Here is a 27,251-nt window from a genome sequence, read left to right on the forward strand (position 1 = left end):
CTAAATATGGGTAATATCTAAGAAGAGGAATCTTATGTGCACAGCTATAATCTTAAATGTGTTTGGTAAAAGATGTTAAAAATCTGTAAGTTGCTAGGTCAATGGGAGAGAATAAAAGTGTCTTCTTTTTTCCTGTGGCTCCTATCTGTCCAGGCTGTCTGCCGTTTTTCTGCAGGGTGGGGGAAAGTGTGCTCATTCTCTAGGCAACCTGCGTACAGGTAGATGCCTCTGGTGATAGTTAAAGGGAGATCTGGAACTGGAGGTAAAATTTGGGAAAGGAGGAAGTTAAGCTTAATTGGCACATCTGCCAGGCCTTCTCAAACAGGTAGCCTGGATTAAGTCTGTTCTTAGAGAGTACAGAGGTATCTCTGATAAGGTACTTTCCTCCATCCGGTGATGGACCTGGCCGGATGCTACCAATAAGGATAATTACAGGGAGGCTTGAACTGGGAGTTCTGGCTGAGCATAGGTGTTAGCACAGAAGGTTATCCAAATATTCCTAGAAGTGGTTAGGTAAGGAGTTAGAGGTCTATAAAGTTAGTAAGGCTGTAAGAAAGGAGGGTCTGAGCTGAATTGTGTAAAGCTATTACTTAATGTCTACCTGACCTAGGCGGTGTCTCCTTGTGGAATTTACCTTAAGTCAGGAGACTTGTATGTGGGCTGTTATCACTGTTAGTCCTCGGAAATTGGGCGACCACCTGGGCGGTGTCTCCTCGTGGAATTTACCTTAAGTCAGGAGACTCCCCTGTGGGTGGTTATCACTGTTAGTCCTCGGAAGTTGGGTGACCACCTGGGTGATGTCTCCTTTAGTCCTTGAAAATGGCTAGGGGAGATATCTGATTCCAGAGAAAGCCGTTCCTGAGGCTGTTCTCCAAATGCCTGGAATGTGTATGTCTAGAGAGTAATCAGTCCACACTGTTAGTCCTTCTTAGGGAAAAGTCAATTGGGAAAACTATGAAGGCACACATGATTTTCATAACAGAATACAGCTGATATATAACAAGCCAAGTAACACCAAAAACTCCTTGGGATTTGGCTTCCTCTGGAGGAATTCCCTGACCCCTCCAGGTAGTGACTTTGCCATAACCAGCTGAGTTCTTATGATATATTCCTGCGGCCCGCAGCAATGGAGGGTCATTTCTTTCATTTGAAGCTTTTCTATTTCTGTTTTGCAGCTTTCCTGGCTTTGCCAGTTGGCACAGCCCCAATAAATAACTATATGAAATACCTGATGGGTCAGTCCTACAGAGCTCTGTATTATCATTTGCACTGTAAGACCTCAAAATGAAACTGTAGCCCAAAGGTCTAGTCGCACCATAATGTGTATAAGCATATACATACATGACTACTCTTGACCATAAGATGTTCTAGACTCGAGAGACATCTAGAATTTCGAGAAATGGTAGATAGAAAGTTGGATGCTGCTTCTCCAGCTCTGCTAAGGAACAAGCATCTGACAGTAAATATACTCCTGTCATATCAGCATTAAAAAAAGTTTGGAGCCTTCCTAAAGTTTCCAAAGAACTAATTTTTCTGCTTCAAATACAGCACTACCTTACATCTTCTCCAAATAGCTTTTTACTGTTTCCACAGCATTCGTGGCATATTCAACTTCCATCAGGAGAGAATGTAGAGGTTGACAGGTCATACCTGGTACAAATGGAGCTCATGGTGCTGGCCTACCAGACTATGGAGGACTTGCAGGCTTGAAGAGAGTGTGTGTGTGTGTGTATACATACACAAAATAAGTACACACACACAAAAAAGGAAAGTGGGCATGTGGTTTGAGACAGGGCCCTCTGTAGTCCTGACTCTCCTGAAACTTGCCAAGTAAACCAGGGCAGCCTCAAACTCACTAAGATCCACCTGCCTCTGCATCTGCTTTTATAACAGATGAAGTGAATCATTTTTCAAGAGCCTGTTGAATTTCGAGTTTTGCTTCTTGCTATGTAGCCCAGTCAGGCCTGAAACTGGAGTCCTGCTTCTGCCAGTGAAGTGCTGGGATTGTAGGAATATGCCACCCACTTCTTCCCTTTTTCAGTTTTTTGAGACATGATCTCCCTCTGTAGCCCTGGCTAACCTTGAACTTGTAATCCTGCTTCAGCCTGTCAAGTGCCGGGGACCACAGACCTGTGTGGTCATGCTTAGCTTTTTTTTTTTTTTTTTTTTAAATCTTCTTATGTCTAACTTCCACCTTGTTTTTAAATTGGTATATATAAATTGGATATCAATGATAGCTCTTGGATATTTCACTTAATGATTTGTCAGGTAAGAAAGTTTAATTACATATCCATAGTATCTGAGCTTTGGGCATTTTCAGATAACTAGTGTTTTGTCTTAGACTGGGAGTTTTTTTATACTTGACCATAAGAATATTGTTCCTTTCTACAAAAAAGATTTACTTTTGTTTCATGTATGTGTTTTTTCTACGTGAATGTCTGTGTGCCATGTTCATGCCTAGTGCCTTCAGAGGTCAGAAGAAGAGCATGAGATTCCTTAGAACTGGGACTTAGATGGTTGTAAGTCACTGTGTGGGTGACAGGTCCCCTGCAAGAGCAGTAAGTGCTCCTAACCACTAAGTAATCTCACTAGCTCCACTTTTTACACTTTTGTACAATTTACATTTTAAATTTTTGCTTATTTTGTGTACATACACACGCGCGTGCGCGCACACACACACACACACACACACACACTCACTCACTCACTCACTCACTCACTCACAGTGCGCCATGTGCATGCTGTTACCCTCAAGTCCTGAAGAGAGGCATCATATCCCCTTAAACTGTAGTTACCAGCCATTGTAAACTGACATAGGGATGTTGGGAAGGAAACCCAGGTCCTTGGCTAGAGCAGCAGTTGTTTAACTCCTGAGCTTTTTTTCATTCTAGTCCCATATTTTAAATTTATTTGATAAACAGTGTGAGGTGAGTGGCTGACTTTGCTATTTCGATGACCACGTAGTTAAAAAGGGCCAGTGAGCTGTTTCAGTGAGTTAAAGATGATTAACTTGAGTTCAATCCCCAGAACCTTTGGTGGAAGGAGAGACCCGACTGTTGAAAGTTGTCCTCTGGCTTTCACATGTGTACATTTTGATATACGTATACATCACATACATAATAATAAAGTTTCAGCTACAGCAAGGCTAGGGAATTGTGGCTTTTTATTTTGGGTGGTGTTGAGGTGTAGGGTCTTTCTGTAGTTCTGTCCTGAAGCTTGCTCTGTAGACTAGGCTGACCTTGTACTCTCACATCATCCTGCCTCTGCCTCCTAAATGCTGGGACTAAAGGCCTGCACTACTGTGCCTGTGTTTTTTAGTTTTGTTTTGTTTGGAATGAAGGATGCCTCCTACCCTGTAATTAACACCTTCATCTCCAGGGAAACTATTGCTCTAGACCAATTTAACGTACAACCTCTGGGGGCAGAATCAGGCATGGAATAAATTGGGCTGGAGTGTTTTGATTATTAATAGACTTGCTGTAATCAGGATGCTTTATCTTTTGGAGGAACTTGGTTAAGGATTTTACTGTCAGAACCTGTAGTTCTTTCTAGGTCAATTATCATATAATATCCAGAGTCTGCTCTTCAGAATTGAATCCAGAGAGCCTGTTAGTCTTAATGGGTAAACATTTCCTCTCCTCACCTGTTCCTTCTCAGTCTAGTAATAGTTTGCATTTTGGGTGGGCAACATGCAAACCTAGTTTGTATCAGGAACACAGTTTTTACATTTAGTTTTGTACTAGGGACTGAACCTAGGGTTTCATGAATGCTGGCAAATGCTTCAAGCCACATTTCTGTTGTGTGTTGAGGAAGGGGTTCATGCAAAAGATTGTATGTGTGTGAGGCCAGAGTTTGAAACAGACCCACATTTTTATTTATTTATTTATTTTTTGAGAGGGTCTCTGTAGCCTTAGCTGTCCTGGAAATTGGTATGTAGATCACACTGATCTACAACTCATGAGAGATTTGTCTGCCTCGGCCCCTCAATACCCTGCTAGTATTAAAACTGTATACCACCATGTTTGGCCTCTTCATCCTTAAAAAAAAAAAAAAGTGTCTTAAATTTTGTGGTGGTGGTGCACACCTTAAATCCCAGCACTTGGGCGGCAGAGGCAGGCCAGTCTCTGAGTTCGAGGTCAGTCTGGATTACAGAGTGAGTTCCGGGATCGCCAGGGCTGTTAAACAGAGAAACCCTGACTCTGCTACTTTTTCACTCCTGTTTGTAGCAAAACCTTTTCTATTGTTTGCTTTCCAGTTATTGCTTCAGTTGTTTTTGTTTTTTACATTATTTTTTGTATGTGTGAGGTGCTTGTGTGTGCTGTGGCATATATGTGGTGGTCAGCAGACAGCTTGTAAGAGTTGGTTCTTCAGTATGGGTCCTAGGGATAGAACTCAGGTTGTCAGGATAAATGGCAGAGCCCCTTCCTTTATTTTTCTTTTAAACCTATTTTAATCCAGCTTTTCTCTCTACCACTCCAGAGTTAGTTCTGCACTAAGCCATGTCATTTTTCATTTTAAAAGACTGTTCTGTTTGTCCTACATGATGTCTTCACCACTGAGGCTTAATGGAAGCTCCGTTAATATAAAGCTTATCCAAATAAGCTTTATAAAATTAAGGACAGTAAATAAGAGAATTAGGATATATAGCATTGTAGTGCATAGTAGTGTTAGAGGATGTGGAGAACTTAAGCAGTGAATATATGTCCATGATTTTATAGTGAGGTCTAACTTTTTTTTTTAAGAGAGAAATATAGCTAAAATTTAATTTAAAATGAGAGGCAAACAGATACCTGGGGAGAGAGTTGTACGTAAGATAGCTTTAGCAGAGACACCATATACCTGGTCCGTTATAACAACAGTAAGGAGGGAGGTAACAGGAATGGTCCAGAAGGCAGGGATGGGACTGATCATTTCAGGTCTCTTTTAAAAATGGGATGAATTTGTGTTGCAGGGCTTTAAGCAGAATAGTAATGTGATGTAAATTTAAAGAAAAATTGGTGTTGAGGAATCAACCCAGGGGCCTTGTGCATGCTAAGTGTAATGTCCCTAACCCTAAACACATACATCTCCAGACTTTTAAGACAAGGTCTGGCTGGCTAAGTTAACTGGGTTAACTCTCTGTAGCCCAGGCTAGCCTTGAATTTAGGATCTTCGTGCCTCAGCTTTCTGGATTGCTGAGGCTAATGCCACTAAACCCAGTCCTACATTTTTTGTTATTTATTATTAAATTTTTTATTCATCAGGTGGTGGTGGAACATGCCTTTAGTTCTAGCACAGAGGCAGGCAGGTCTCTTGAGTTTGAAGTCAGCCTGGTCTACAGAATGAGTTCTAGGACAGCCAAGGCTATACTGAGAAACTATCTCAAAAAAATTTTTTTTCAATGATTTTCTAAGATACAGGATCTTAAAAGTTTTCCTCAAGGGGTTGGAGAGATGGTTTGACATACCCACATTAGGCAACTCACAACTGCCCATAATTCCAGTTCCAGGACCTCTGCCTCTTAAGGCACACACATACACATACATACAAATTAAAAGTGTTTATTTCCTCAAATACTTTGTCCTCCCTTCAGGATTCCAATACTACTACATCTACATGTTTTACATTGTCCCATCACTTCCTGATACTTGTTCATTTAAAAACAAGGGTTGTCAAGATGGCTCAGTGATTAAAGGCGCAAAGCTTATTAGTCTATACTAACTGTACAATTTTGGATTTCTGTGTGTGGGTGTGTGTTATGTGCATATGAATGCAGTCTCATCAGAGGCCAACAGAGGGCATCAGATCCCTTGGAGTGGGACTTAAAAGGTGGTGAGCTGCCCAGTGTAAGTGTGGAAAACCTAGCTCTGGAAGAGCAGTAAGCAGCTCTTAATCTCCGAGTCTACTCTTCAGCCCCTTACTTCTCTTCTCTTGTTACTCTTCAACTTTCATTGATCCTTTTCTTCCCATCTAATTCACTATCCTTCTACTTGGTTTTCTTTTTGGTCCCAGGAAGTTTATTTAGGACTGCTTACAGCAGCGTGGGTAACTTAGCAGTGGCTCTACTACTGAAGAAAGTGTCTCCCTCCCCTAGCAATATTACTGGTGAGGATCTATAATATAGTGGAATGTTGATAGTCCCAATTTTGTGCAGGCCTTAATGAAGTAATCGGTGCTGTTGTGAGTTCATTAGTTTAACAACCAAGTTAGGAAGACAGCATTTCCCAGTGCCATCTCCCCTCACTCTTACATTCTTTTTTTGTTTGTTTTGAGACAGGGTTTCTTTGTATGACTGCTCTGGCTATCTTGGAACTCTTTGTAGACTAGGCTGGCCTCGAATTCACAGAGATCCTCCTACCTCTGCCTCTTGAGTACTGGGATTAAGGCATGTGCCACCACCACCCAGCTCTTACGTTCTTTTATGTGCCCTCTTCATTGATATTTCCTTAATTCTGGATGGTAAGTGTAACAGATGTCCCATTTAGGGCTGAGTATTCAACACAGTTAATTCTTCATACTTGACCAGTTAACAAGTCTCAACCACAATTGCTGTCATCTGCAAAAAGAAGTTTCTTTGACCAAAGCTGACAGTAGCACTATTTGGGCACAAACATGAATGCTTCTTTATAAGGGCACAAAATGTTTGTTTAAAAACAACAGTAATAGCTTTCTGTTTAGGGTCTATGACTTCCCTAGTCATAGGTCTCTTTGACTAGGTGAGAATTCTCTTCTGTGGAGTGGGGCTCTGATCCAATCACAAAATGGTTGGTGTCCTCATCAGAGCAGTCATGCCGTTATTGTATCAGTAGGCATATTTTGGCTGGCAAATAAGTGTGACACACTGCTGAATAAGCCTGCTGATTACTTTTCTCCCCAAATTGGTTTTGAACTCACTATATAACACAAGATGACTCTGAACTTCTGATCCTCTTGCCTGTACCTCTTCAGTGCTGAGATTACAGGTGCATTGTCTTAAACTTAGCTTAATTCACTTAATTTCATACAATGCACTGGTTTTGAATGCAGGTCAATACATTTTGACAAACACATTAACAAGTGGTGGTGATATCACCACAATCAAAATGAAGGTCATTTTTGTCTACAAAAACTCTTGTGGTGCTTTGCAGTTAATCTCAACCCCTGATCAGTTCTTAGCTTTAACATAGTTATATAGTCTTCCAGGGCCTTCCAACCTCTTCTGAGTTTTCTCTTTCCCTCTCTGACCTCTTGATATAGGAGACTCCAGAGAGCTCTTACATTTTGTTCCTTGTCATCTTCCTGTCTCCAGTACACTTAAGTGAGCCAGTGAATTCAAGGGCTTGCTATACTCAGAAATTCCCCATTTTGTATCTTCAGCTCAGATTCAGCAGGAAAAATTTCAGATTTATCTTATTGCTCATTTTACCTTCTTGTTTGTGTGATGTTTCAAATTAACTAATTTCTACAACTCGTCATGTAACTCAATTTCTGAACTCCCTCCACTATACACCCTCCTGTAGCCTTCCATCTCAGTCTGTTGTGTTCTACTGTTTCAGGCACACTACACTGATGTTTTGAAACATGTTAGATCCCCTTTTCCCTTTGCATTTGGATCTGTCGGTGCCCTTTCCGATGTTATACCATTCCATGTCACAACCCCACAGTTCAAGGGACTAATCTGCATTCTCAGGTATGTATTTTCCTGGGGCTGGTGAGCTGGTAAAAGCCCTGCCTGGTACTTGAGTTAGTGCCAAGACATCCTGAATATATTTGTAATTTCCCTTTGTAGACAGTAGTCCTTAGTAAATCTTACTGGTTGTTGGGCAGGAAGAATAACATGTACTTACTAGTACATATCTGTAATCTTTGTTTTTGTTTTTGTTTTTTTCGAGACAGGGTTTCGCTGTGTAACTTTGCGCCTTTCCTGGAACTCACTCTGTAGCCCAAGATGGCCTCGAACTCACAGAGATCCACCTGCCTCTGCCTCCGGAGTGCTGGGATTAAAGGCGTGCGCCACCACCGCCCGGCCATATCTGTAATCTTTAATTACTCATGAGACTAAGGTAGGAGGATCAGAAGTTCAAGGGTTGCCTGAGCTATATGGAGTGAATTCAAGGTCAGCCTAGGAACTTACAAGTTTCAAGCAGAGGATTCTCTCTCAACAAAGAGAAGAGTACTTGGCATATGGCATACTAAAACACTAGATTTAGTACCTATATTTTACTAAGGGGGTGGGGGTGGTGAGCTATGGCTATATTTGCCTGTTCTTCAGTCTTTGGCTATTTTACAATATCCCTCTAGATCAGTATTTTTCTGTATAGCTCCATCTCTGCTGTGACATTTGGCAATGGTAAAGGCTACGTGTACCGAGAGTGTGTATTTTGTGGTACTTGCCCAATTTCTTTGCTTATTCATGGACCATTTACATAAAACTGTGAGACAGATAGGAAATTTTCTGCCCCAGTATAAATATATATAATATATAAATATATAAAAATAAAAATATATGCCCCAGTTTCTACTGCTGAGCTCTAACCATTACAAGCCCAATTTACTTCCTGCAATACATAAAATGGGCACTTGGTAGTAAATGTTTTATGGAAACTATCTCTTGAATATATCACCTCTGCCTTCTCTACCCCAACTGGTTCATTTCTTTTTTAAACTATGTTTTGCATGCATGTTCGTGTGTGTGTGTGTGTGTGTGTGTGTGTGTGTGTGTGTGTGTGTGTGTGTGTGACACTCAGGTCCTCTGCAAAAGCAGCCAATGTTCTTTTAATTTATTTTTGTTGTTGGTGGTGGTGACAGTATCTCTTTGTAGGCCCTGGCTGTCGCTATGCTTGCTATGTAGATCAGGCTTGCCTTGAACTTAGAGAGATTCTCCTACCTCTGCCTCCAGCATATGGGATTAAAGGTATGTACCATTTCCCCTTGCTAAAAAGCAGCCAGTGCTCTTAACTGCCTTAGCATCCATTTGTATACAAAAAACAAAAACAAGAAACAAACAAAAAAAACCTGAGTGACATTCAAGGACCATATTCTGGATTCTAGAGTGGTACTACAGGACTCAAGAATGGTCATTTGTAGGCTAGAATTATCCCAGCCAATGAGTTTAAGAGTTTAGCAATGTAAAGCCCCTTGTAATGGCTTACGCCTTGAATCTAGTACTTGGGAGATTGGAGGATTGCCAGAAATTTGATCTTAGCCAAGTTTACATACTAAGTTCCTGAGATAGAATAATAAATACCCTGTCCCAAAAAAAACCAAACAGCACTCTAGAAAGGTAGGAAGGCAAATATATGGATGTATCTTAGGCCCCAGGAGCCCTGTCTCTTGAAGAGCAAATAGGGGAAGTATGACATGTCCCAGGATTGCCCTGTAACTTGGAGATGTAAGCCCTAAGGGCAGAACTGCTTCTCTCAGCCTGACCTAGACCCTGCCTGCAGCTTCATTTCTCCTATTTTATTTTTTTTTAAGACCGTTGTTTTTTTTTCCCCGAGACAGGGTTTCTCTGTGTAGTTTTGGTGCCTGTCCTGGATCTCACTCTGTAGACCAGGCTGGCCTTGAACTCACAGAGATTCGCCTGGCTCTGCCTTCCAATTGCTGGGATTAAAGGCATGCGCCACCACCGCCCGGCAAGACTGTAGCTCTGGCTGTCCTGGAACTCACTACGTAGACCAGGATGGGTTCATACTCACAGATACCCACTTGCTCCTGCTTCCCAAGTTCTGGAATTAAAGGCAAGTGCTGCTACACCTGGTTCACGTCTCCCTCTTGATAGTTCCATCCTGGCCAGCTTGGGCCACTGCCAGCTGCCCAGTTGGCCTTGCTATATGAAGAATGAGAACTTCTCTTTCTGATGTGTTATGGGGGCAGGACTCTAGCTTTTCAGGACCTTTGCCAGTTGTTGATTTGTGTTTCAGTTTTTTGTCCTTCAGTTTCCTAAGGTAAACAAGCATCAGGAATTGGGGTGGGGCTTTTTCTTTACTGGAGGTATGGTAAATCATTTAGTATTTCTAAACTTCAGTTCCTTTAATTACTGGGAGAGCCAAATAAAATCATTTGGTCTTATGGATTAGCAGAGATAATGATGGATATGTGAATTCTATTTGGTCTGGATCCTTAAAGGTCCATCAAACTGAAGCACTTTTTAGAATTCACCTTGCCAGACTTTTGTTCATCCTGTGAGTTCTTGGAGTGGATTTCCTGCACTTGAGTTCCCTTGACATAGGCCCACTCTAACAAAAGCATCCCTAGCACAGATTCTTTTGACAAATAATTGATTCTTCCCTGGGATATGTATTTTTTTTTTCTTTTCTCTCTCTCAAATTTCCAAGGACAAAAACTCCCCAAGGTCCTACTGAGTGAAATTCTGAAAAACCACAAACCTAGGCAGACTGCTTCCCTTTGGGGGGGTGGGGTAGCATTTTGCAGACAACCAACCTCTTTCTGTCCTTGGGAAAAGCTCCTTGCAGTACATTGCATAGTTTTCTGTGCCTGTCTTCACTGTGTGGCTGGAAATCAGAGGAAAGTAGTAGGTCAAAGGCTGTCTCAGGCAGACCTAAAAGATGAAGCAAGGCTTTGTTACAAGAGCTTGTGCCAAGCAGAGCAGAGCCTTAGTACTTAGTAGTTCTGTGCCTCTCTCCCAACCCCACAAAGGCATTGTACTAACACCAGGAAGTTTTCAAGGAACCTGGCTGCTTTTCTCCCAGGCAGTGAAAATATTTAAGTCAGCATTTACTTTCCCTTGTATGAGTGTTTCACAGAATGCTGCTGCTATGGCTGAGCCTTGCTTGGGTCAGTACCCAGGGCTCTGCCTCACCCAGCCAGCTGCACAGGAAGAAAATCATGGAAGCAAAAGGCCTCTGACTCCCTCTCCCCCCAAATTGGGCCAGCAACTTCCCTCAGTTCTCATCATCCCTCACATTCACTCTCTCTGTAGCAACTGATGTGTAGTTCTGATTTTTTGTTTGTTTTTTTTTTTGAGAGAGTATCTCATTGTTTATCCTAGCTGGCCTGGAACTCATCATGTAGACCAAGCTGGCCTTGAACCCTCATGGATTCACCTGCCACCACTGACATTAAAGGTATGTGCTACCATACCTGGCTAGTGTAGTTCTGCTTAAAAAAAAAAAAAAAAAAGTTAAGATTTTTTTTTTTTTTTTTTGTATTAGTGTTTTGCCTATGTGTATGTGGACCACATTTGTGCCTGGTATCTAAGATATTGGACCCCTTGGGACATGAGCCACAATGTGGGTGCTGGCAATGGAACTTGGGTCCTCAATCCTTTGAGGGGTACTCATGTAACTCAGACTATCCTTGAGTTCACTGTGTAGTAGAGGATAACTTTAAATTCTTGATCCTGCTACCTTTACCTCTCAAGTCCTAGGGATTGCAAGTGTGTTTAACATCATCAGGATTTCCATTCTTAATCTTTAAGTGAAAGTAAGTGGTGGTGGCAATGCAGTAATAACCCCAGAACTTTGATTTCAGACCTATGTTCCTAACCTACCTTTCATATTCATCTCAGTAGTCTCTTTAAGATCTCCAAGTGACTCTGTCATCCCGTGTTCTGTACTATTTCATTCAGACATGGCCTGGCCCACAGCAGGTGCTCAGCCACTGTTGAATAGAAAAGTCAGCTTGATCGATTTCAGAGATTTAAGCCCTCCCCCCAGACTGCCACCTGATAATCTTTATCTGTGAACCCTTTCCTATCTACAAGGTATTGTTTTAGACCTCATCTATGATCTGTTCTTACTTTTCCATCAGTGATCTCTAAAGAAAAATTAATGAGCTTATAAGTCTGTGTCTTCTAAAAAATCCCTTCACAGTCTTCTACAAGGCTCTGCATGAGTGGTTCCCATCACTTACTCTTCGGGTTTCCTCCACAGCTTTGCTCAATCCTCAGAGCTGCCTTTTTGGCTAATGGGTGTGTTTCCCTTTCCCTCCATTTGGGATAGCCATCCTCTCTCTATAGTACTCTGATGTTTATACATTAGAGTATATTTGGCCTTTCATAGTGCTTAGCACAACTGAATTAAGGTTCACTTCTTTAGTAGGAACACATTGATCACCATATCCTGGTACAGAGCAGGAGTTCAAATAGCAGATAAAGTTCAGGAGCATTTAGAGTGAGATGTCTCATGGGACTCGGAAAGTCTGTTGAGAAACTTCATCTTGGTGAATGAAAGGAATTTTGTACCTATAATATGAAGCTTCTCATGGAAGAACTGAAGTTTAGAAATAAAAACATCTGTTTACTCCTTGGCAGTTCTAACTGGTTGAATACTTAAGCCTTTCCCAGGGTTTATTTATTATGGAGAAGTGAAAGGAAAAAATTTTTTCATATAATTTTACTATCAAGTTGTAGTAGTCATTAGCCACTTAGATTATATAAAGTTTCATGGAGCTGGAAAGATAGCTTAGCATGCTGCCCTTCCAGAGGACTTGAGTTTGGTTCACATCTCCCTGCTGCCCCTGTGGTGGCTCACAACCTATAACTCCAGCTCCAGGGTATCCATTGCTGTCTTTTGGCATTCACGGCACCTGCCTAGACATGACATATAGTCACACAGATACACACATACACATAAAGAATGTAATTTTTTTTTTTTCAAGGCAGGGTTTCTCTGTAGTTTTGGTGCCTGTCCTGGATCTTACTCTAGACCAGGCTGGCCTCGAACTCACAAGAGATCTGCCTGGCTCTGACTCCCGAGTGCTGAGATTAAAGGCATGCGCAAATGGAAATTTTTTAAAAATTGAATTTCTGAGTACTACTAGGTGTAGTTTAAATACTTAAGATTTACATGTGTCTGCAGACTGAACAATTCAATACAAGTTTTGCCAAGTCTTATCTGGCCATGGCTCTCTAGAACTATTTGTTGTATGGGTTTTTTTCCTTGCATGTTCTGCCAATGATTTGAGGGTGTATGGGGATCAAGATACATTAAACTACCATGTTAAGTTTGTCAAAACCTAACGCAGAATACCACTTGAGATTCTGGTGAGGTCAATACCTGCCCATTTTTTGTTGTTTTCTGTTTTGTTTTTTTGAGACAGTTCTGGAGCTTTCTATTTAGACCAGGCTGGCCTCAAACTTAGAGAGATCCTCCTGCCTCTGCCTCCCGAGTCCTGGGACTAGCAGTGTGCACCACCATGACTGGCTTGATAGCTACACATCGTTTTTGCCTGGTAGTATGCATACCAATCACAAAGAAGACCCAGTGGCTTTGTCTTAATTTCTTTTGTGTGATAACAGGGATAGTCTTACCTTTCTGTGGAATGTTAGAGTAACACGAGCTTTTTGTACTTCATTTGCTAATTGGAGTGTGGACATAGACTTTTATACATTGTCATTCTGGCCTCTACTCAAAAAGTCAGAAAATTGTTAAGCATCAAATATGTGGAGTCAGAAGTGGTATACTCTGTAATCAAAGCATGAGAGAGGATGGTGCAGGGTGACAGTTTGACGACAGCCTGGATAACAAAGCAAGCAAGACCCCATCTCAAAAGAAAGTAAAAGGAGCTGGAGAGATGGCTCAGCTGTTAGGAGCACTGGCTACTCTTGCAGATGATCTGGGGTTTGATTCCCAGCACCCATGTGATAGAACTGTCTGTAATGCCTTTTGTAGGTGATCCAGTGCCCTCTTGTGGCCTCCACAGATACTAGGCACATGCAGGCAAAACAACCATTCATGTAAAATAAAATCTTTTTAAAAAGTAGAATGTATGGGGTGGGGTGGGGTTAACTTAGGGGCAAGTACATTAGGCACACACAAGGTTCTGTATTTGATCTCTGACACCCTCAGCTAAAAGAGGAAAATTTCGAATGTAATCAGAATGTTCATGCCACCATTTCTGTATAGGTGACAGTAAAACTTAAGCAAGGTTTGTTCCATCATTCAGTTTTAATATATAGGCGCTAAAGACCTTCAAAGTATTGATTAAAAATTTTTCTTGGGCCAAGTGGTGGTGGTGTACACATTTCATCCCCAGCACTGGAGAGGCAGAGGCAGGAGAATCTCTGAGTTCCAGGCCAGCCTGGTCTACAGAGAGAGTTCTAGGACAGCCAGGGCTACACAGAGAAAACCCTGTCTCATGGAAGAAGGAAAAAACCAACAAAAAGCAACTCAGGATTGGTTTTAGAGGCTTATGCCTTTAATTCTACCACTTGGGAGATTAGAAGCAGGAGAATCAGGAGTTCAAGGCCAGCCTTAGCCATATTGCAAGTTAAGAGGCCACTCTAGGGTAATTGAAACTCTTGAAAAAAATTTTTTAAATTGGGGATGTGGCTCAGTTGGTAGGGTACTTGCACACTACACATGAAGCCCTTGGTTTGATCCCCAGGACTGCATAGAACTAGGTGCAGTGGTACATGCATATAATTCCAGCACTCAGGAGGCAGGATGATCAGGAGATGAAGGTCCTCTAAAGCTATATAGTGAGCCTGAGGTGAGGCTAGGCTACCCTGTCTCAACAATTAAAGTGCTTATTGCTCACCCATAAGACCAGAGGTCAGATCCCTAGGACTCTGAGAAAAACTGGGTGCTGAGGTGAACACCAGAGTTGGGAAGATGTAGAAAGGGGAGACAAGAGGATCCCAGGACTGGTTGGCCAGCTAATTTAGCTAAATAACCTGTATTGACCTCTTATTTCAGCCTGTGTGTATACATATACAAGACACCACTCCCCCCCTAAAAAAAAAAAGATTATTTATTTTTGCTTTTTTGAGACAGAGTTTTTGTGTGCTCTGGCTATCTTGTAACTCACTTTGTGGACCAGGCTGGCCTCGAATTCAGATGCACCTGCCTTCGCCCAACTTTGTTTTTTTTTAATTTAAAATTTTTTAGAAGGGCCATTGAGATAGGCATTTGCTGCAGAAGCCTGATCCCTAGAACCTATGGTGGAAGGGACAGAACAACCTCTGAAAATTTTCTTCTGACCTGAGTGCTCCTGCACTGGCACTCAGGCACCCACACACATTCTCTCTCTCTTCCCTTCCTCCCCCCCCCCCCCCATAAATAAATAAAACTTAAAAAATTAAGGGAGGCTGGAGAAATGGTTGAGTTTTTCTGAAATTGGTCTCAAAAGCTCAGGCTAGCTTCATTTGCTATGTAACTAAAGCTGATCTCCAGCTTTTGATAATCGTAACTCTTATATTGAGTGCTGGAATTACAGGTATATGCGCTGGACTCAGCCTATTTCCTTCTCTGTTTAAAGTATATGTTCTGATCCAGCAAAACTGCCTTACTGACCCAGGTGTAGTGGTGCATACCTGTAATCCTAGCACATTAGAGGTTAAAGGGGTAGGATTAGGAGGTCAATCAAAGTGTCAGCTACATAGTGATTTCAAGACCAGTGTCAACTACAGATCCTGTCTTAAAAACTAATCCTCCCATACCCACCCCCCGCCAAAATCAATCTTACACTCATTTTAGCTAAAGCATGATCCTAGCAGAAATATTAATACTTTGAGAAGTCATTTTTAAGAGCTCCTAAGTCAGTTTATATGAATAACCCCCTCCCTCTGCTTTTGTTGGTGGGGAGAAACAGGAAACTGACCCTGAGCTTTGTGCTTTACCATGGAGGTATATGCCTAGCCTTTTTTTTTTTTTAAATAAGTTTTTGAGATTTTTATGTATATGGATGTTTTGCCACATGCATGCAGTACCCTTGGAGGTCAGAAGAGGACATCAGATTCCTTGGAACTGAAGTTACAAACAGTTGTGAGCCACCAATGTGGGTGCTGGGAATCAAACCCAGATCCTCTAGAAGAGCACTCAGTGCTGTTACTGCTGAGCCATCTTTCCAGCCCTCCTCCTTCCCACTGTAAACATAGGATAACACATCCAGAAATGATGATTTACGTCTAATCCCAAGATTTCAGAGGCAGAGGCAGGAGGATCAAAACAAGTATGAGACTGGTCTGCTCTGTATGGCACATGCCAGGGCCACGTAGGGACAATTTGTCTCAAAACACTGGAGTGGTGAAAGGGAGAGTGATCGTGTGGGGGGTGGGGCAGGGAGATTTTTTTATCAAGCCTATGGGGAGGGTGTTAATCCAAGCCTAAAATGTTTGTTCTCTAAAAAATATTTAAAAATTTTTTTGTGAGTGTATAAGTGGCTGTATGTATATATGTATGATGCCTGATGTATATATGCCTGATGAGCTCAGAAGAGGGCATCACAGATCACCTGGAACTGGAGGTATATAGAGATGGTTGTAAGCCACCATGTGGGTGCTGGGAACTGAATTGCTTGCTTCTAAACAGTGAGCAAGCTGTCCAGCACACTATGCTGTTAAATTAAGTCCACTTGATAAGATTTACTAGATACTCTAGCTTAGCCTTCTTATGACAGGATTTCCTGTGGGGCTTCTATCACTAGTGCGCTGGGTCCTGGAGAAAGGGGCCTGACCACCAGCTCTACGAAAGTGACCAGTGTCTCAAGACACAAACCAACCTGGCTCAGCTGTCTATTTCTGAAACCATAGTGTTCTATTCAACTTCCTTCTACATTTTAGGCATTCACTTATTTGAATTCTATAGCTCAAGCACAACTGGGAAAGAATCAGAAGACACTAGTGGTAAATAACAGTCACTCAATTAGGAAAAGATTAAGTGTTAGAAACATTTATTTGTCCAAAAAAAAAAAAAAAAGGGAGGAGTGGAATAAAACAAGGCTAAATTTCAGCTAATGCTATACCACGATCACAGGTCAGACAAAACCGGGAAAACAAACAAACAAACAAAAATCAAACCAAAACAACAACAAAACCCCAATGGTCCTAGCAACTTCAGAAGTTTAGCTTCAGTGTTAGAGGCCAGAGCTAACAGAAGAGTTAAAGGCTGCCTGCCACTACATGGTCATTTTAAAGGGAAAGGAGATGCTGCAGGAAGGCAGGGACAAAGGGCTCAACTCTTAGGGAAAGCGAGATTAAGAGGGGCTCCACTGTACAGGAAAGGGGGGATGCCAGCATAATCCTTACCTAGGGCTGTTCAGAGGCTGAGAATATAAGGAACAGTGAAAGGCTACAGACAACTAGCATCGAGGAAAGAAGTCAACTTAGAATTAAATTAAGAAGAAAAACATAGTTGGTCACAAATTCCTTTGTTTACTGAAACATGAAGCAATGGAAACATCCCGGCAAAGGGGACCGCGAGGACCAAGTTCTCATATATGACCGCAGCCCGAGGGTTCAGTCCGCAATTATCCTACCTGAAAGAAAGCACAACACAAGAGGCTTACACAATGCCTGGAGAGCAGCCTGGTTCCGAGTACAAGGGCCCTGGTCCCGTCCTGTATTCCAGGGGGGGAGAGGGAGAAACAAAGAACAAAACAAAATCAAGTCAGACTGGGTTGAATGTGTATCCCACAAAATCACCCAGGAGTCTAATAGCTACATCTAGGAACCTGCTTAGAGCTGTATGCTGCACAAGATGCAAACTCAGCTCTCTCCTGTCTTAACTTAGGTAACCCCTGTAGTAGAAGGCTACCACTGCTTCAAAGAAGGTATAAATTTTCAATAGATACAGATTAATTTTGTAGGAATTTTGTCCAGGAAAAAAAGCAAACGATGGTAAGATAATCAGATATAGTCAGCTTCTCTCTTTTCCTTTTTAAGAGATGGGATTTAATTATGTTGCCCACAATAACCATGAACTTCTGTTCTAAAGCAATCCTAAGTAGTTGGGATTACAGGCATCCACCACCCATGCCCAGCCCAATTTTACTATTACAAATGTTCCAAAGAAAACATTCAAAAAAACATAGTCACAAAGACTAGAGTCTCAAAGAACAGCTGGTCATTCACCCTTTAAGTTATCTACATGTCACACTGTCAGTTCAGAACCATAGTTGCAGTAGTTTTCTAATTGACCAAATATCCCTTGACAAATCAAAAGAAGAAACCACTGCTAGGACTGTCTAATTCCTCCATTGATGATGGGAACTCCAGACACCAATGGCTGGGGGAAAAAAAAAGTTAACTCACACCAAGCTCCTCTACTTAATACAGACACAGGGCCAAATCTTGGTCTTGATCTGTGCCAATCGACTTCAAAAGCTGTGATGTTCTTGGATCAGTTCTGTTAGGGTGAGACCCGAATTTGGATCCCCAACAGTTGTAGAGTATTTCATCCTGGCAGCCTCATTAACATCAGGCTCCTGGGACTGCAACCAACTCAGGGTTATTCAGTCCATTTGAGGTTCACACCTGGAAGGTAAGTTTCTTTAAAAGTCATCACTAAAAAGAGGTTAGTTGAACAGCTACTGACTGAAGTTAAAATTCACTTTTAAAATGTCCTAACAATACCCTTAAAGGCTATATTATACTAATTTAATATTTAACTTTTAAACATACTTTAGAAACAAAGTTAACAGATTAATTACTAACTTTATCAAAGGTATTTCAGAGTAGATCCAGCTGTAGAAATTAATAGCAAACTCCATTCACATGCTGAACACCCAAGTCTTATTGACACAACTGTACAGCATATAACTTAACATACATGCCATTGTTTTCTTAACATACAAAATCAGGAGATAAGTTGGGAACACTGGTGTCTCAGTGGTAATTTGTTTAACCGCACTGAAGGGGCTCTAACTCAAGTGATGCTCAACTTCAAAGTACAAGGAAAACCATGAGAGAATTGTATGTTGTAAATGCCATTTCCATTCTAATGAAGTTTACTTGTCTCTGAATATCCCCAATTCTTGCCATTCCAACACTCTTTGTACACACTTCCTGAAATAGGGAAACATTAAATTTCCAATGTCACCACCTACAAGATTTTATATACATCAGAAATTATCAATTTATCTAATTCCTTGAGTGTTCCCTTAAAAAAAAAAACTTGCTGAAAGAAACAGGAATTCTATCATAGGCTACAAAGAAATAGGGCTTAAGTGCCCACAAAAACATGCTGTGAGCTAGAATAAGGACTTCTTGGGACACATCATGAAAACATTGAGAACTGAAGTATCCTAAAACATTAGGGCTTTATCTGATTTAAAATGTAACACGCCTAAGAACTTCATTTGATAAATGCTAATGACCCAAGAAATAGGTAGAAGTTAAGAGTTAAAATTCTCACTGTGCTGTCCATTACTACCTTCCTGATGTACCCTTTACCACCACCATAGCAGTTTAGTAGTGGGAAGAGTATTGATTTTATTATTTATTTTGTTTTTTCAAGATAGGGTTTCTCTGCAGCCCTGGCTGTCCTATAACTCACTCTGTAGACCTGGCTGGCTTCAAACTTAGATCTACCAGCCTCTGTCTCCCAAATGCTGGGATTAAAGGTGTATGCCAAAACTTCCTGGCTGGAAAAAGTATGAATTTAAGAGGTCTGAGTCTGAATTTTGGCTCTATCTCTCATTTACCAGATGATCATACGCAAAGTACTGATGCTCTCTGAGACTTAGTTCTTTCCTAAATGAGGAAATAACTGTTTATACAACAAAGGGCCAATATATGTTAGCTTACTCACACTTCACTCCAACCCCCTACCCCATACCATGTTTCTGTTTACAACTTTTTTTTTTCCTCTTTGGTTTTTTTTTTTTTTTTCCTTGAGACAGGGTTTCTCTTTGTAACTCTGGTTGTCCTGGAACTCACTATGTAGACCAGGCTGGCCTCAAACTCAGATCCACCTGCCTCTGTCTCCCCAGTACCAGGATTAAAGGCATGTGCCACCACTGCCTGGCTTGTTTACAACTTTTAAAATAATAGTCTCACTAACTGAGCTTGTTACTATTTGAGAAGTAACACACTGGAATCATACTAACTCCTCAACAGGCTAATTTAAATAAACCTGTGGTTGAAACTACAGAAAATACTGAAAACATGTAATTTGTGTATTTTGGGTAGGGTCTTGTTTGGTGTTCTGGCTCCTCAGTGAAGCAAAGGTCTCTTGTAGGTAACTAAATGCAAATTTCAACCACATCCACCCAACTCTCACCTCCAGTTTTTAAAAGGCTGAGTACCGTGCTCGGTCCACATACTGCTCCCGCTCATACCGGGCCATGTCATACAGAGAATTCCGTGTCGCTGCTGAAGCCTGAGACATCTCACTCTCTGGCCCATAACCGTAACCCTCTCCAACTGCAGGGAGCACAGCTGCATTCCGACGTAGTGGGCTCCTGTCCCTTCCATAATAGGAAGAGGCGGCGGCAGCCATGGCTGCTGAGGTGGCAGCTGAGCCGGAGTTCTGCAATAGGTGTCTGTCATAGGGATCAACAGAAGTGGAGTTGAGGTGACTGGGTACAGCTGAGCTCTGGACTTGAGGAAGATGAGACATGGTCTGCTCTGCATAATTGTATGCAGAAGCTGCAGCGGCTGCTGCCACAGCTTCATAAGATCGGACCCGGTAGCGCTTATAGTAGTCAAGTGCTCCATAGGCATCGTTGTAATACATGGATTCCCCATAACCCATGGTATAGGGCGTGCGCACTGCTCCATACTGTTCATTGTATTGCTCAGTAAAGTCTGCCACACGCCCTGTACGGTCTACTGGGCACTCTTTGGACCAGTGTCCTTCTTTCCCACACCGATAGCAACCACTCTGGTCTCCCATCCCAGGGGCAGTCCGAAGTCGACTAGTTGACAACTGCACATGCATTCGTTTGCCTTGAGGAAACAGATTAAAACTATTATTATTCATTAATACTCTTTTTCCTCACCCAAATAAAAGTAAACATAAAATACATATACATACACACTCCTGTGAACCTACTTCATTCATTAACCCCTTCCAAAAAAATAAGTTTCAACAGAGGTGAGAGTTAGACTATCAGAGTTCTTAGAGACCAGTCACATACTGTTTAATGCCAGTAGCATATCAGACTCTTCCCTACTTCCATCTCCACAATCTGTTTCCTTCCCCCATGCAAAGATTGCTGTTTTTTTCACTAAGACTGTTAGGTTACTACTTCCAAATCAAACTAGATACCTAACAAAACCTCACTTAACAGTGGTGTTAGAAGGCATCTTTTCCACCTCTAAACAATTCAGTTCGGTCTAAGCTCAATGGAAAAAGCACATGCCTCTTAGCATGTGTGACACCCTGGGCTCAACCTCCAGCACTGCATCAGCCCAAACCCTACAACAATCCCAGTTCAACAGCAATCTTCTATCCACCATGTTTCCTCCAGGAATGTGTGCAGCTGCTATGTTGGGTACCCAAGTCATACTTGGCTATCATTGGCTTCATCTGTACCTGTGGGAATTAAAAGAACCTCTGTAGATTTCAACCCTACCCCTAGTTTTTTCCTCAGGATCAGAACTATTTGAGAAAAGCCTCTTACAAGAGTTAGGTATTAAAACTACCAGCTTTTGGGGCTGGACATGCATCTCAGTGGTTGAGTACTTGGCTCCTGTGTGCAAAGCCAAGTTCCATCCCCAGAACCACACAAAAATAAAGTAAAAATAGTACTAATTTTTTAATTTTAATTTTTACTTATTTGTTTTCAAGACAGGGTTTCTCTGTAGTTTTGGTGTCTATCCAGGATCTCGCCCTGTAGACCAGGCTGGCCTCAAACTTACAGAGATCCGCCTGGCTCTGCTGTCCAAGTGCTGGGATTAAAGGCGTGTACCACTACCGCCGCCCAGTACTAGCTTTTTAGAGACTCTGTTCCCATGTAAAAGATCAGCATTTTTGGACTGGGTATAGTGATCCACACCTCACACCTTTAATCCCAGCACTCAGGAGGCAGAGGCAGGTGGATCTCTGAGTTTGAGGCCACCCTGGTCTATAGAGTGAGTTCCAAGACAGCCAGGACTACACAGAGAAACCCTGTCTTGGGTGGAAGGGGAGTACTTCTGACCCCAGCTGCTAGTAGATAGTCTTCATAAGACCACTGATGATGCAGTAGACAGATAGATAGCAAGCAGATGGCAATAATTCTCTGAAAGCATGTGGCCATCTGAGATTTTAAGTATTCCCAATCATATATAGTTATAAAGGGCTACAGTGCTATATACTTATCAGAAACATTTGTGTCCCCATTTGTACTTCATATGTAGAGTTCTCTATAATTTAGAGGATTAAAAGCCATTTGGTTTTCAACAGACATAGTGACAAATACAGTGATTTTTCCTGAAGTCTCAGCCCTATTCCTACTTTAACTTAAAAGAGGATGAGAGTGCTTTACTTCATCAACATTTGTGGCAAAATCTATTTCTGCAGTTGTGGGAAGGATGCCAGTAAGTTTTTGTTTCTGACTTAGAGCTAAAAACACCTGTAATATAAATGATAGGTGGCTCCATTGTTTTACACCTATTCTTTCCAAAGGTTACAGGGGCTTTCAATTTAAAATCTCAAATTCTGAAACAGTACTATATTTCTCTGTTATCTTTTTTTTTTTTTTTTTTTTTTTTGGTTTTTCGAGACAGGGTTTCTCTGTGTAGCTTTGTGCCTCTCCTGGAACTCACTTGGTAGCCCAGGCTGGCCTCGAACTCACAGAGATCCGCCTGGCTCTACCTCCCCGAGTGCTGGGATTAAAGGCGTGCGCCACCACCGCCCGGCTTTCTCTGTTATCTTTAGAAACAAGTTTTGCCGCTCTACTACTAGACAGATGGAACTCGTAAATTTTCTCAAACTTCAAAGTTAGTGAAATTTGCCAATATCTTCCAGAAAACCAGCCCACTAAAAGTATTTTCCCTTGAAAGCTGGAACAAAAGAGAGTATTAAAATGCTAAAAGGTGGGAAACTTAATTATAAATTCTAATTCTATCTTGGGCCAGAGTCCAAAGAAGACTGGAGATGTAGCTGACATAATAATGATCAACTGATGTTGAAACGACACCCCTAAATTCTTACATATCCTTCCCAATTCAGCTGCCCGGATGGTTACTTGGGAACAGCATCGTTATGGTTTCCAATTCAAACTGCATTCACTGCTGCCTGTGGAGAGGAAACATCTTGAAAGACCCAGGTAAACTCAGATTCTGTCTTTAGAAGTTATACAATGCAAGATATAAATTATAGACAACCATTAATACATATAATAAATAAAGGTTCAAAAGATGCTCAAAGTGGCACTTTTTAGACCAAAAAGACTTTAAATTGAACAAAATGTCAAATTGGCATCTAGATTGTATTTTCTGTAAGATATGTGACAGAATTATACATACAACCCCAGCACTCAGAAGTCTGAAATAGGATTTTGAGTTTGAGAGCCAGCCTAGGCCATATGTCAAGACCCTGTCTCAACAGACAATTCATATCCAATACTAAACTTTCTGTTGCCACCTGGAAAAAAAAAATAGCTAATTACAAAAATATCTGCATGTATAACTTGGACTTCATAAGTGTATAAACCACTCTTCATAAGAGCCAGAAAGAGAACGTGAAACCAAATAAATGATTCTTCTTTTTCAACTCAGTTTATTGTCTGTACTTTCTATGGAAGTGATTATATATGTACATATATAATAAAATACCTTCATTGCATTATTCAGATCCCCATTTCTTATGTAATTATATTTGTTATTAAACAAATATAATGGTCAAGGAGCGTAGTTCAGGGGTACTGTGTATATAACATACTCAAGACCCTGGGTTCAATATTCAGCACCCCACAACCAAACAAGAAAACCACATGACTCATCCTTCTAAGTTAACTCCTATTTCCCCATTTCCTTTAGAATTTAAAAGGGCATTTAATATTATACTATTAGAATTTATCTGCAAAGTTAGTAATTGGTTTTAAGTTTTTCCCATTTATTTTGTTACTTGATAAGTGAACCCTTCTTCAGAGATGGGAATATACAGGCCAATGGTAGAGCACTTGCCCCAGCATTTGTGGGGCCCTCAGATTATACCAGAACCAAGGGGGTGGGGCAAGAAAACTCCTTCCTTCCGTTCCCCTGTCCATCTATGACCACCTTCCATAGCAAGTGAGAATAATTAGGAATTTTTCAGTTGAAGTGTGGTAGCATTGTTCCAAAGTAAAAATATAAATTAAAAAAAGTTTAAGCCAGGTGGTGGTGGCTTAAACTCTCTGTGAGTTGGAGGCCAGCCTGGTCTACAAAGTGAGTTCCAGGACATCCAGGACTTACACAGAGAAACCCTGTCTAGGAGTGGGATGGGGGTGGGAGAGTTTAACTATCACATTTTGAATATTTTTCTAACCAGAGTAGGAAAAAATTCACGGTTGCAAATAGCGCTCATCTTTCATTATATATTACCTTTATCGGCAAAATGCACTTATCTCCTCATTCGAATCTCACTGTCATTCTTTGAGTTCTAAAACATTCCCTTTTCCCCATAATTTCATTGTTTTCTAGGTTTAGCTTTGTATATTTAACTTTTTTAGTGGTATTTATGGCAAAAAAAAAAAAAAAAGGGTGTTGACTTAGGAACTAGATGACACTCAATAAAAGCCTTGTAGACTGTGCTAACCAATGAACTTCCTGCAATGAGGGTCTGTTAATATGTTTCCCAATACAGTAGCCATTTCCCTCATATGACTCCGGTATTCTTGAAATATGCCCACATTGGAGACTTCAATTAATTTAAATTTACTAGCTATATGTAGATTGTGGCTACTATAGTAACACAATTCCAGGGTTTTCAGACAAGATCCTGTGGTATTAAAGATAATACATAGTTACTTATTGTCAATGTAAGCAATACAGTAAGCTCTATGATGCCCTCACTAGAATTTTCCCAGAAGCAAGACTATCATTCCCATTCAACCTTGAATTTCTAAGGAAAAATTTTTTTTTAACCTGTTAGAGGTAAGTAATAATAAGTGGAGCACAAGAACCTATGGCATCTTTCCTGGCTTTGCTTGTAGTACACAGACTCAACATTTTTGGACACCCCAAAGATACCCCCCCCACCAACTGAACACATCACAGATTTTTCATACAGTGCTTCCTCTAGATATTCTTTTTCCTCTTTGCTACCACCATCCATCATTCAAAGCATCAGAATATAAAAAAAACTAAGGCTTCTGGGTCACAACAAGAGCAGCAACTAAGTCTCTAGCCCTTTTCTCACACTCCCTGCCTAGGCAGCTTAGACTTCTAGCAGCACTCAAATGAATGAAGACCAAAGAAAGTAACCCAGTTTGTGACCCCACACAGTTATGGAGAAATATCTTTGTAAACATAATGGGAAATGTTTACTTCCCTAAGAGTAAATTATACTTAAGAATAGTAAACATAATCTCTTCATTTCAATTAAAAGAGAATGGAAGAAGCCGCTCTCACAGCCCCATGGTCTTATGTTCTTGCCTCTGCCTTGAGCTAGCTCCACGAAGCTCTGCCACCCAAGCCCCAGAACAGTTCACCTTGAAACTCTGTGTTGTCAAGGCCCCTGATGGCCTCCACTGCATCCTCTGCCCGCTCCATGTGTACAAAGGCATAATCTTTCACGATGTCACATTCGATGACTGGGCCATACTCCTCAAACTTGGCCCGAAGCTCTTGGTTGGTACAAGTGGGGCTGATGTTGCCCACATGTAACTTGGTTGAAGCTTTGCTCTTATTCTTGCTGGCTTCCACATTGATGTTCACTCCGTGCAGCTTGTAGTGGTGCAGGTTGCGTATGGCATCCTCAGCGGCCGTCTTGTCCTCTATGTGCACAAAACCATAGTTCTTAATGATGTCACATTCCAGCACCTTCCCGTACTGCTCGAAGAGTGAGCGGATCTCTTGCTCTGTGGCCTCCCGGGGCAGATTTCCAATGAACAGCTTCACCATCCTGACAAGAGCCTGGCAGATTACAAACAAGATTTCAAAAGTCAGGCGTGAAGTGTGACATGGCATAGCGCTGCAGCATTTCTGTTTAATGGCCCAACTATTCATATCTTCCCGACCCTCACATAGTTAATTATTCCTTTTGAGAGAGGAACAGCAGTTTGGTCCTAAGTAGTGTGCAAGCCGTGTGACAATGCCAACAGAAGATCGGGGGTCAGAATGCACAACAAAGTCCAACATCTCCGTGAAGTCAGACACATCTAATCTACAAGGTTGGCTGCTTCAAGGCTTAGCACAGGGAAGAAAACGCCAAGCAGAAAGCAAGAAACACCTGAATGTCCCTAGTTACAAGATTTTGGAGGGAAATCTGTGTGCCTGTCCACAGCGCGGTATCACCTCCCACTATACTCTAAGAACGAGGAGCCCTCTTTCGCCCCACACCTGAACCCCTTTCCTCGGCAGCCCAACCTTCAGCTCCTACATCCCAACAAAGACTCTGCCCGACCCCTGCCCCGCCCCCTCCGGAGACCGGGCCCCGCCTCCTTTCGTTGTCTTCCCGGGACCGTCCTCAGAAGATGAGCAGCCGCGAACCGGGGCGTTCCCGGCCCTCCCGAGGTCCGGCCAGGCCGGCTCTCGGCTCCCCACACACCCACAGCACCTCTCCTACCTCCGGGTGGTGCCGGCGGTGGCGGCGGGTCCCGCGTCAGAGAGAACCCTACAAAATGGCGACGGCCGCTCGAGCCTCGGCGCGACCGAGCGCTTTCTCGCGCGCCAGCTCACGCACGCGCGAGTGCGCGCTGCCCGCCTCCCCTCCCCCTCGTAGGAGCGGGGCGACCAATCCTGCTGCCGCACACAAATGGCCGCCCCCGTGCGGGGGCGGGGTCACGTGGTGACGGCACTGCGGAGAGGAGGTCAGCCCCGGCTAGCCAATCACCACCCTGGGAGAGGGTCGCGGCTTGCGCGTCAAAAGGGCTCAGGAAGCAACCACTGTCTTGGCGAAACCGTAAGCCCGGGGGGAGTCTCTCACCATCACAATGGATCGTGCTATTAGGTCCACTGGCGAGGGAGGCCGATGACAAAGGGTTGTCTCACTGGTCCCGCTAGAAGGGGGTTTTCTCAACCTCTGTGGCGTCTGAGAGCGATGCTTCAGAAGTCTAGGCACCACACCTTAACCTAATCTCTCCCTTATTTGGGTGGGAGGGAGCGAGAACTCCCTTAAGACAACTTAGTTTTCACTGCAATTGTGTTGTTCTTTGGCGAGGAAATTGAGACTGAGAGTCGAGGGGCAGGCAGAAAGATGATCTGTGACAGGTTAGGTCGGAGGAAGGCATTTCTCTATCCAAACTATACTTCGTCATATTTATTCATGAATATACGTGGGCTGGGCTTTCCCTCTCTCGTTGTGTATCTTATCATGAATCCTGAAATGTGGTGAGCACTCCCGAAAAATACGTGGTGCAGAAGTCCAGAGAGATTCCCAGTCTGGGAATGTGAGTGGGACGAGGGGCCCCACGTCCAGTCCAAGCTGCCAGAGGTGCAGGCACTTGTCAGGCTCCTGACTTTCAGATGCGGTGCAAGGGCA

General features: G+C 42.3%; 2 protein-coding genes across 3 annotated transcripts in view; one reads left to right on the forward strand and one right to left on the reverse strand.

Moving 5' to 3' along the window:
* Positions 1 to 23,342, forward strand: part of LOC128125173 (RNA-binding protein 14) — a 59,956-nt gene extending 36,614 nt beyond the window's left edge. The window contains exon 4 of the mRNA XM_052762268.1: positions 22,800 to 23,342. Within this exon, the coding sequence (XP_052618228.1) occupies positions 22,800 to 22,900 (101 nt within the window). The 3' untranslated portion in view covers positions 22,901 to 23,342. The remainder of the gene's footprint in view (positions 1 to 22,799) is intronic.
* Positions 326 to 26,491, reverse strand: LOC128125174 (RNA-binding protein 4B). Of its 2 annotated transcripts, none has more exons than XM_052762273.1 (4): positions 26,337 to 26,491; positions 25,261 to 25,684; positions 19,923 to 20,590; positions 326 to 18,175 (listed from the first exon to the last, which is right to left on the reverse strand). In XM_052762273.1, exons 2-3 carry the CDS (start codon positions 25,670 to 25,672, stop codon positions 19,932 to 19,934), a joined length of 1,071 nt encoding a protein of 356 aa, XP_052618233.1. In that variant the 5' UTR covers positions 25,673 to 25,684; positions 26,337 to 26,491; the 3' UTR covers positions 326 to 18,175; positions 19,923 to 19,931. The 2 variants fall into 2 exon arrangements, with proteins under 2 accessions (XP_052618233.1, XP_052618232.1); XM_052762272.1 differs by having other exon boundaries at positions 326 to 17,178; positions 26,337 to 26,490.
* Between the last annotated feature and the right edge of the window lie 760 nt (positions 26,492 to 27,251).

This window comes from Peromyscus californicus, unplaced genomic scaffold (assembly GCF_007827085.1).
Source record: "Peromyscus californicus insignis strain IS unplaced genomic scaffold, ASM782708v3 Scaffold_4__1_contigs__length_199733344, whole genome shotgun sequence".
NCBI classification, from domain to species: Eukaryota; Metazoa; Chordata; class Mammalia; order Rodentia; family Cricetidae; genus Peromyscus; species Peromyscus californicus.

What these genes read in the sequence shown, in the direction of transcription:
- LOC128125174 (XM_052762273.1), bottom strand. Translation starts at nt 25,672, where the DNA reads ATGGTGAAGCTGTTCATTGGAAATCTGCCCCGGGAGGCCACAGAGCAA. An exon ending in TGACAACACAGAGTTTCAAG is followed by an intron (nt 20,591 to 25,260) that starts GTGAACTGTTCT and finishes TGTTTCCTCAAG; the next exon opens with GCAAACGAATGCATGTGCAG.